The following is a 10866-nucleotide window of genomic DNA, read 5'->3' on the forward strand; positions in this document are numbered from 1 at the left end:
CTCACCCAGGGGAGACGGATCCCCTACTGAGGGTGCTGGTCACAGTCCCTGGGACTGTGTGCCCAGTCACCTGAGCAGGTGGACACAGGGACCACAGGGGGATGGCCCCAACACTCACCTGGAGCATTTCTGAGGTCAGTTTCAAGACCCCTGGTTCCACCCCAGACCCTGCCTCTCCTGCTGCTGCCTGTGCTTTCCCTTCCTCCTGTCCCTGTAAGATGGCAGAAATAGCTTCACATGTCCTTCTTCCAGAGTCAGCTCCTCCCCGCTCCTGCTGGTCAGCCAGCTGCAGGAGCCTGCAGGAGCAGGCACTGAGGCCAGGAGCCCCGGAAGAGCTGGCTGCACCCAGGACCCTGCAGAAGTGTCCACACCGCCCACCCTGCCCTAAGCACTCGGGGACACCCGTGTCATGAATGCAGGAATGGACCAAGGAACAAAGTCCACAGGCGATGAGCTCGGGCTTGAGAGTTAGGGAGAGGTGCTCCCTGGGCCAGGGCCTCCCTCTCTGGGAGAGGCCACTTTGGGATCTTTTAAAGTAAACTCTGGTCTATAAGTATCCAGCGGGGTGACCAGACACAGGAAGTGGAGAGGTGGTGGCCAGGGGCTGGCGGAGGGGTCAGGGAGAGCAGCTCAGGAGTGAGGCAGCTCTGGACATGGGCTTCACAGGGTGTGGACACACTCAGCAGCACTCCCTGTGTGCTCAGGAAGGGCCACGAAGGGACACTTCCTACCCTGTGTACCTCACCCCAGTTACTTCAATAGGGAAAGGGTGGTTCTGTGTACGACCACCCTGGACAGAAGGTTTTGTCAGATAGGAAAACTCTGGTGTGAGAGTGTGTGTGTGTGTGTGTGTGTGTGTGTGTGTGTGTGAGAGAGAGAACCAGCCATAGTCTTGGTTCTGGGCATCTGCTTCAAAGTGCAAGAGGGTCCTGACCCCTCCCCAAATCTTTTTTAGGAAATGACTGTCCAGGGTGAGGTGCGGCCCTCAGTCCCTTCCCTGGGCCTGCCACTGGATGGCAAGCCCTTTCCTGATGACGTCCAAGGACAGCTCTAGTACCCAGGTTCTGACCGGAGAAGCTGGGACAGTGAGTCCAGAGCCTGCCTGGGGCGCTGAGAGGAGGGAGCTGGGGGCACTGGGTGGGGGCAGGGGACTGGGCCCCCAGGGAGGGCGAAGCCTGGAGGCTGGTGTATTCCAACCAGAACTCTGTTGCCAGGAGACAGTGTGGGACACTGTTGCCTGGAGACTGCAGAGGACCTGGCACCACCCCAGCCAGAGGCAGCTTGGAGAGCCCCCAGCCCCCAGCATGACCAGGCCATGGCCGGACACCTGCGGGAGGAGGAGATCCAGGAGCAGGTCAGAACCACATCCTGCCAGTGGTCCCTGGAGACTGCACACCCAGAAGTTCTACACGGAGCACCACGTGCATCTCCGCTCAAGAGTGAGGACTTGGGGGGTGGGGGGGGAGACAGAGTAGGGTGTGGCCAAGCTGGCCGGTGGGGCGGGGCCTGTCCTGGTCTCCGGTCTCCAGGAAGAGTGGATTCCAGGGCTGCCCCAGCCTCCCGAGACACTCAGATGCTTTGAAATGCATCCATGTTGAGATCAGATTTTTACATTTTACATGTAAAAAGTTTTTGGTTTTTTTGTTTTGTTTTGTTTTGTTTTGATTTTTTGTACTAGGGATTGAATTCAGGGGCACTCAGTCACATCCCCAGCTCTTTTTACCATCTATTTAGAGACAGGGTCTCCTAAGTTGCTGAGACTGGCTTTAAACTTGCAATCCTCCTGCTTCAGCCTCCCAAGCTCTGGGGATCCAGGCATGTGCCATGGCACCCGGCTGGAAATGGCTTTTAATATTTTTTGCTTTTGAAGTAAATACATTTTGCAGGGTTTTAATGTTTTGTTTTTGTGTATATTTTGGCTGCATTTTCATACACAGAGGGTTTTTATCCTTTTATGTGGTCATTAGCCCTGCCCGCCTCAGAAGGAAGAGAAGACCGTCTGGGAAGGGAAACGAACTTAATCGCAGTTTGGCCAGAACCGGGAAAGCAGCTGCCTGCGCTGTTAGCCCTGCAGGACTGTCCAGTCTACAGGAGCGAAAGCCAGGAAACTGGCTTTCCCGTGGAGACCCAGCCAGGTGCAATCGCCAGGGAGGCGCGGCCACCGGTTTACCTGGGCCCACGGGGTGGCAGGGCGGGAGGAGCGCTTCTCAGTTCGAAATTTCCCTGCAGGAAGTGGGTGGGAAATGAGAGAAAAATGGGGGCGCTGGGCGCACAGTCCCCTGTGACCTGGGACTTCTCATGGGGGACCCACAGGCATGCCCTCCATGTGGGCAGCCCAGGGCAGAGCGCCAGCGCAGCGAGGGCGACAGCGCTTGCTTTCGCGAACCTCTAACTGCTGGCCAGGCGGTTTCCAAGCTGTGTTGAGCAGGAAAGCCCGGTGGCCACTCGTGGGGAGGCTTGATTGAGCCCCGGTCTTCCCCTTCCTCACCACCTGCCCCTGCCTCCCCGTCTCAGGTCAACCGGAGCACCAGGACCACGGGATGCACTTCAAGTCCACAGGGACATCACTCTGTACAAGGCCCGACTGTGGCTCTGCGAGAGGAGGACCACCGCAAGTGGCCTTCGTGGTGAAGCCGGCCTTCGCGCTGAGGGCCCGAGTGCGCATGTCCAGAGAAATAAACGTCTTGCTGAGAAACAGAACTGCCGCAATCTTATGTTACAGATCTCCGTCAACTACAGTCCTAGACTGGGCAGCAGTCTGCACCAAGAATGGCCCAGGTGGCTCGCTCCACCTCATGGGTGTTGGCGTTTGCTGCCAGGAAGGGCAGCTCCTTGGGTCCAGCTGCTGCCCATTTGATCTGAACTTGGCTGGAAGGGTGGCCCCTGGGATTGGCTGAGGCGCAGCTAGGTGTTAGGAGAGGAAGGTCCAGGGTTTGCACTTGAGTTTAGGCTGCACTCAGGACACATGCAGAAACCTTTAAGCCAAGCTCACCTGCCCTGGGGCCACTTCAGGCCACACAACACGTTAAAGCCCAAATCTGGCTTCTGCAGCCCAAGTCCCACTTTCTCATTTCTGCCCAAGTCCACGGACACACCAGCAGAGAATCCAGGTGGAGATGGCGGACTAGGGGCACGCAGTGATCTCCTCTGCCTTCCCAGACACCAAGGAAGGGTGATAACAGGATTTTAAAACACATGCCAGTCCACAGCACAGAGAATGAGGACGCATGGGCCGGCAGGAAAAGTGAAGACACAGAGCCAGAAAGCGAGTGGTAGGAGGGCGAGGAGACCCCCATGCAAGCTGAAGGGGCCGCCTCTGTGCACAGAGCAGGAGAGCAAAGCCAATGGCAGGAAAGGATCCACCCCCGTGTGGCTGCCCCCACCCCTGGAAAGCTTTGCCTCTTAACGGCCCTGGCTAAGCACCCTCGGTCTCCCCAGTTCCTCTGGAGAGTGTGTGCACACAGTGACCCTCCAACTGTGCTACGTTTTACACCCACGAAGTCAGCCTCTCCACGTGGAGCCATCTGGTTCCTGGACTGCTTCCAGCTCTGCCCACCTGACTTGGTGGGTGCCCCCAGCATCTGCCAGCCCCCCCGCGGGGGGCCAGCCACAAGTCCTCCTCTCAGGTTATGCCCAGTTCTGTTATGAGTCCTGCTGCTCCAGGATCTTGAGAGCTCCAACCCATCTTCTCTCCCACCTGTAAATCCCCAGGGTGTTTCCACTGCTCCTCTGGACTTGGGCAGCAGTCACTAGGATGTCCATCGGGTACACAAGCACTGCCATGGTCTTTAAAACGTGAGTGAGCTCGTCATCGTGAGCAAGCCCCCGAGTGTCCCCTGCTGCCCACTGCTAAAGTCCCAGCTCCTCTCCAGGCAGGTCGCTTCCCGGCTGGCCTCCCCTCCCTGCTCCTTGCCTGGTGCTGATCCCCAGTGAAGCCACAGTGGACAGCTCCTCCCTCAGGGTCTGCCCTGCTCCACTCTGTGCCTCTGCACGGTCCACTCCTTGCTCCTCCTGAAGCCGGCTTCCCTCCTGCTCTGCAGTCACCTCTGGCTCATCCCTCTCCCTAGGCTCAACTCTGGAGGCTGAGGTGGGAGGATGCAAGTTTTAGGCCAGCCGGGGCCTGCTATCAAGATCTTGTCTCAAAAGTTTTTTTGTTTTTTTTTTTTTGTTTTTTTTTTTTTTGGTGCTGGGGATTGAACTCAGGGCCTTGTGCTTGCAAGACAAGCACTCTACCGACAGCTATCTCCCCAGCCCTTCAAAAATTTTTTAAAAGGATGGAGCTCAGTGGTAAACTGCCCTAGTACTTCACAAACAAACAAACAACAACAATAAATAAATTCCTTCCAAGGTAGATGGCCACCAAGAACTGAGTCAATTCTTGACAGAGAGCAGCTTTTTCACAGGGAAACGACAACATCCACAAGAAGAGAGACAAAGAACCCCAGCTCCTTGCAATTGGGTCTGCTGCTCTTGCAGAGGAGAGATGAGGAACGCTGGGGAGGGAAGCCGGCAGGTGGCCGTCACTGCTGGTGCGTCCTGCCTAAGACCCACCTAACACTCACTGGGTCTGGGAACTCACGTCTCTTACCAGGTTCCCCACCTGGAGGCGGGAGAGAAGTGACTTCTCACGTCCACAAAGAGACAGATCGCGCCTCAGGGGCAGGAGGCCCCTGGACGTCACTCACTTGCACTCTTGCTTCCGGCAGGAGTTAGGTCTCATGGGCGCGATCATAAAGGGCAAATGGTTATATCCTTGGCTTTTAGACAACCCAGAGTTTCATTGTTCTCAACAGAGACCAAAAAAATTCTCAAGGTTTTAAAATATTGCATATTTTTAAAAGTATGCCAACCGAATTAAAATAGAATAAAATAGAATTTTGCATATCAATCAAATATCTATATGGGGAATAACTTTCACAAATGAACTGAGAGTAAAAGTGACAAAATAAAAATTTAAACTGCATAAATATTTAGAACTTCTCTGACCTAAAATCAAATAAAGTCAAAGTGATGGGGCTGGAGGGCGGGGCGAGGCGAGGGAGCCGCACCGGTGCCCCGCGCCCGGGGCGGTGCGGGCGGTGCAGGCGCAGCTCAGTGCGTGGGCCAGCTGCGTGGGCGCTGCAGCAATCGTGGCGGAGGGCCACCCTGGACTCTTGGCTTTCAGGGCGGCGCATGCGCGGGACTAGAGCAGAACCTGTCCGAGGGCGAGCAGCCCTCTGAGCGCAGGGACCTGGACGTCGGGCCGGGTGTCGCGCCGCTTGCGGGCGGTTGCAACGCGCTGGCGGAGGCTGTGCCCAGGTGGCCCCTGGCTGTACGGACGCCGGAGGCCCGCGTGCGAAGCCCCAGGACGCGCGCTGGTGGCGAGCTGCACTACCGGTCTCCATTCTCCAGGAATGACCCGACGCCAGAGGACGGCTGGAGAGGCCTGCGGGAGACTAGTTAGGGCCTCAGGTTCACCCGCAGCAGATTCGAGTGTCCGCTCCCGTTGTCATATGCTTGTGCAACACACTTTCACGGACGGGAATCTCTCTTTTTTAAAGCAGATATTGAATTAAGTGACTGGAGGCAGCAGCTTACCCTCCGCAGTTCCAGCCCTCATTTGGCCTGGGTTTTCTCGCGTGAACAGCGCAGCTCCGTGTGTTGGAAGACACTTCACTCTCAGTTACAACCGAACTAGCTAGCAAAGGCCAGACTGCAAATGCCAGCTCTACAGAAGCTGCTTCGTACGAGAGATCGGGAGAGAACGGCGGCGGAGACATTCTTATTTAATTATTTTTTTGCGGTACTGGGGACAGAACCCAGGGCCTTGTGCTTAGGCAAGCACTCTACCAACTGAGCTATCTCCATTCTTAAGCAGTGGAAGTCTGAGAGTTAATAACAACGGACCAATGGCTGGCGAGGAGGTTCACAGGGCTAACAATATGAACCAATGCCTTGACTAGGAAGTTCCCGGGCTAGCAATCTAGGTTGTAAAATGGTGTGGGGAAGGGAGAATAATGGTGGCAGCAAAATAGCCGATCTGATGCCAATAGTTTCCCTAATGTCAAGAAGACTGTTGGTGTTAAGAATCTGGCACCTAAATTTCTCCAACTCCTATTTAAGAACTTTAAAGAATGTTTTTCTAAAAAAATAATAAGAAGAAGAAAGTAAAAAATAAAAGTAATGGTTTGGGTAAAGTAGTTGCAAAAAATATTACACTTAGATAAATGTCCTTATTCTATAAAGTAGAGGTTGCCAATTTTGAGAAATCCCTAATATATATAAGAGCAAATGTCACAAACAATTAAATCCCAAAATAAATAATAGAAAGAAAAAATATACACATGAAAACATGCTCAAATTTCTTAGCTGAAAAAAATCATATCGATGAACATTTAGATGCTCTTGCTTAGTGTTGGGCAAGCGGGGAGCCCAATTGTGCTCTGTGGTTGGCGGGCATCACTGGTCAACAGCTTGTCTAGCACTTTGGTGATGGGCTTCTAAAGTCCAATAACCCACCTTCCACACCTACCCAGAGAAGCAACTTCATGATACAGTGTTTCATAAGCCAACTTAGAAGCAATGTGCTACCAACCACGGAGCACTCAAGAGTGCACGTCACTTCACTCGGCCATTGCAGTACTCTGAGCACACACTGCCCATCTCCATGGTACAAGTCTCTGAAACATCCTTAACTACACATCAAATTGAGAGCATGCTAAGGAGCCGCATACAGTGGCTCACTCCTGTAATCCCAGCAGCTCAGGAGGCTGAGGCAGGAGAATCTCAAGTTAAAGTCAGCCTCAGCAACTCAGTGAGGCCCTAAGCAACTTAGCAAGACCCTGTCTCAAAATAAAAGATAAAAAAGACTGGGATGTAGCTTAGTGGTAAAATACCTCTGGGTTCAGTCCCTGGTACCAAACAATGAATAAATAAAGCACCCTAAAGTGTAAACCATGCATGCAGCTCTGGTGCAGTTCAGTGACCGAGTGCTTGCACAGCATGCAGAAGCCCTACCTGCAACCCCAGCACTGCCTACATAGATAAATGAAGCATGGACAGAATAACAGTGTTTGTTCAGGGGCCTGGCGTATTCCAGGTGCTTCCTTCCTTTCTCTGGTTTTCCATATATTGCTCAGTGCTATTATCCTCCTTTGTAGTTGTTTAAATGTAGGACATGAGACAACACTGACAGAGAGAGAGGAAGATGCTCTTAAAATCTGAGGAATTATGGGGCCTCCCGATTTGCCTTCCCTTCGTGAGCAAGGCTGAGAAGGCTCCAGGGCCTCATTAGCAAGTTCAGCTCCAGGAATGTCTGTGGTCAGGGTTGGGGACAATGCCCTGATAGGAAGACATCTGTGCCCATTGTCCCTCCTGGGCTTTGACATTCCCCATGGACTGATGGCAGTCGCTGTGCCTGGTCTCCACTGACCACCTGTCATCACCTGGATTTATAGTGCAATAATGATGGCAGCCCTCCACGGGCTTGTTCTCATTTAATTGCTGAGGGTCAGCGCTAGGAGGTATTTCTCTCTCTCTCTCCATCATTTGGATCGCTGCTGAGTGTTTGCCTTTAATTTCCCCAGAGGTTTAGCACAGTGAGGAGAAAGAAGACAAAATTAGAACGGGGCATGCATCAGGAAGATGTCTCAGGATGAGGAAGTTGGACAGTGTCCATGAAGCAGTCTCCTTGGTGGAGGCCAGCTGAGGTGGACTCTCCTTGATTGACACCCATCCTTGGTGCCTGTGGCAAAGTGCACAGAGGGTCCTGGTTGGACCTCGAGTGTGCGTCCCTGGGCTCCAGCTTGCATTGCCACTGCCCTGTCCTCTCCCTGCCCTGCCCTCTTCTCTCTTGTGCCAGCCAGAGAAAGTGGAAACGCTGGAGATTCTGATCAAAGCCATTCCTGAAGGACAGCCCAGCCACACACACTGGCTCTTCACGTCCCTCTCTCACTCCGTGCAGGAAGGGACCAGGCTGGCACAGGCCTTCAGGTCTGCTCAGAACCTGAAAGGTCGACTTGCCCAGGGTGGAGTGTTGATGGACTACCTGGTTTGATTCGAGTTTAATTCATGACACTCTCTGTCCACTCTGGCTCACGGCGCTGGCCTAGGCAGCTAGACTGCCTGCTGCAGCAGAGCCCTGTGCCCTGGGAAGTTTCTGGCTCCTGTTAAGTCTCACTCTCTTCCTCTGTGGGTGGGGAGGGTCCTCTCATATTTCACGAGGTGTGGGGAAAAGTGACCTCATATTTAGGAGTCACCAGACCTCTGTGATTACTGTAGAGCTGCAGCTCATCCTCAGTTAAAGAAATGTTTCAGGTGCTCAGCAGCTTCACGGGGCTCCTGGTCACCAGGTGCACAATGTCAGACTCTCCAATGTCAAAATGGACAGTCCAAGTGGCCCATGTGGTCTTATATTTAGTAAAATGTTATTTAACTGAAATGGCTGTATGAGCATGATCTAACTTCAAATTTAAGATTAAAGTACCTTGGAGGCAATATCTTCTAGTATTATATAAACCTGTTCATTTTTCCATCTTTTCTATTAAAACTTGATAAATTAATTATTGCATTTACTCACTTCATCGGGTCAATCAGTTCTGTGTTAATAATCCATAGTTTTCTGCTGAAAGAGGGCAGATAAAAGCCCCGATCCTAAATATTATTTCCCTGTTGATGCTTTTCGGCTGCTGATTTCTGGATTGCTCCTCACAACCGAGAGCTCTGTGGTTCGCACTTGAGCAGAGGGTCTTTGCTGGCAAATACCGAGCACCTGATGAGGATGTTAAGCATCAGATCCTACAGTGTGCAAAGATTCAGGAACGGTGCCATGAGGTGAAGTCCACGTGGTCGTCTCCCTGCAGGCCGAACACCTGCCCTGGACCTGTGGCTTTGACTGCAGTGTGAGGACCAGAGCCTGGTGCAGGGGAGGCTGGGGCCACTCTCTGCCTCGCCCTCGACTCTACACTGTTCAACAGGATGGCTCCTCCCCAGGGTGGGACGGTGTTGAGAGAGAGATGAATGTCCTTACACAGAGGAGATGGACCTGCTGCGTCATGACCTCTGAGTTACAGGGCAAGGTCGCAGGCGGGCGTCCTGGTCCTGAGTGGGTGATGCTGATGGGGGTGACAGGGGAGATGGACCTGCTGCGTCATGACCTCTGACCATGACCTATGACCAGGGCAAGGTCGCAGGCGGGCGTCCTGGTCCTGAGTGGGTGATGCTGATGGGGGTGACAGGGGAGATGGACCTGCTGCGTCATGACCTCTGACCATGACCTATGACCAGGGCAAGGTCGCAGGCGGGCGTCCTGGTCCTGAGAGGGTGATGCTGATGGGGGTGACACTGCTCAGGCTGCTCTTCTGAGCTTCCTGAGCTCAGAGCCGTGAGCCTTGGTCTGTCTAAGGCCCCATCGTGATGCCCTAACCAGCCAGGTGTTTTCCAGCTCTGTCCCGCCTCCCGTGCAGCCTGCAGTACCATGGAGTGGGGCAACGGCTCCCTGCACGCTGACTTCGTCCTCCTGGGATTGTTCAGCGGCAGCCGCGCCCCCTGGCTTCTCTTTGCCCTCATCCTCCTGGTCTTCGTGGCCTCCATAGCCAGCAACGCCACCATGATCCTGCTCATCCGCATAGACCCACGGCTCCACACCCCCATGTACTTCCTGCTCAGCCAGCTCTCCCTCATGGACCTTCTGTACATCTCCACCATCGTGCCCAAGATGCTGCTGGACCAGGCCACGGGCCAGAGGGCCATCTCCTTTGCAGGATGCACTGTGCAGCACTTCCTCTGCCTGACCTTGGCAGGGGCAGAGTTCCTCCTCCTAGGACTCATGTCCTATGACCGCTACATGGCCATCTGCAACCCTCTGCGCTACCCGGTCCTGATGAGCCACAGGGTCTGCCTGCTGATCGTGGTGGCAGCCTGGCTGGGAGGGTCTGCAGATGGCTTCCTGCTCACCCCGGTCACCATGCAGTTCCCCTTCTGCGCCTCTCAGGACATCAACCCCTTTTCCTGCGAGGCGCCCGCCCTCCTGAAGCTCTCCTGCAGGGACTCGTCAGCGAAGCTGAACCAGACCACTGTTTGTTCTCCGCACCCCAGAGAGAGGCTGGGATGAGAGGAGCAGGCCTGTGATGACACCTGGAGAAACAGCCACAGCCTCTCACCTGGGAGAGAAGCACCTGCTGGCTAGGGGGCAGGGCTTCCCCAAGGCCCAAGGTAGACCAGGTGGATTAATTGACAACCCCAAGACTCCTCCTGGGGTGTGGGATCCGTGGTTAATGAGAAGCCTCGTTCCCACGCCAAAGCGTTTAAAGAGTCAGCCATTCACTATTGCCTTTGTAAGCCTGGGACTCACCTGCTTTGAGGTAGGAACTAAAATTTTCATGAAAAACAGAGAACACATTTCCCAGATTCAGGAAGTCACCTCTGGGCATCTCCCTATAACTATGAGAGGCCAGCTTGTCTGATGATGGCTGAGGGGTGATCTTAGGATGCAGAATGATGAACACATACATTGACTCTGGCAAGCAGACCATCAAAAGCGAGATGCTTTACAAGAAACCAGAAATAGGGAGCCTGGTAATGGTTTGCAAGGGTGTGAACAGATTTGCTGAAGAGAAAAGTGTTTGTAGGAGCTGCCGTTTGGAAGAGTGTGCTGGGAATTCTTTCTGAGGGGTATCAGACATGACTCAGTAGGTGGCAAGGGTGCATCTTATTAACGGCGCATATTATTGCAAATGTTTAAGTCAAGGACGCCCCCTTGCATGTAGTCAGGAGCAGGTGAAGGTTCCCTGAAAGTTTGGGAGGAGATTACCATGTTGAAAGTTTGCATGTTTTTATTGCCCCCTCCTCTTTTTCTTTCTCCTTGAGACAAACACATATGCCTTAAAG

The 10866-nt window shown here is 53.5% G+C and overlaps 1 protein-coding gene across 1 annotated transcript; it reads left to right on the forward strand.

The window, feature by feature from the left end:
• The first annotated feature begins 9454 nt into the window (after positions 1-9454).
• Positions 9455-10090, forward strand: LOC124973473 (olfactory receptor 2T27-like). The gene has a single exon (XM_047537392.1). The coding sequence runs from the start codon at positions 9455-9457 to the stop codon at positions 10088-10090; it is 636 nt and encodes a 211-aa protein (XP_047393348.1).
• The last annotated feature ends 776 nt before the right edge of the window (positions 10091-10866 follow it).

Source organism: Sciurus carolinensis, assembly GCF_902686445.1.
Source record: "Sciurus carolinensis chromosome 19 unlocalized genomic scaffold, mSciCar1.2 SUPER_34, whole genome shotgun sequence".
Classification (NCBI taxonomy): domain Eukaryota; kingdom Metazoa; phylum Chordata; class Mammalia; order Rodentia; family Sciuridae; genus Sciurus; species Sciurus carolinensis.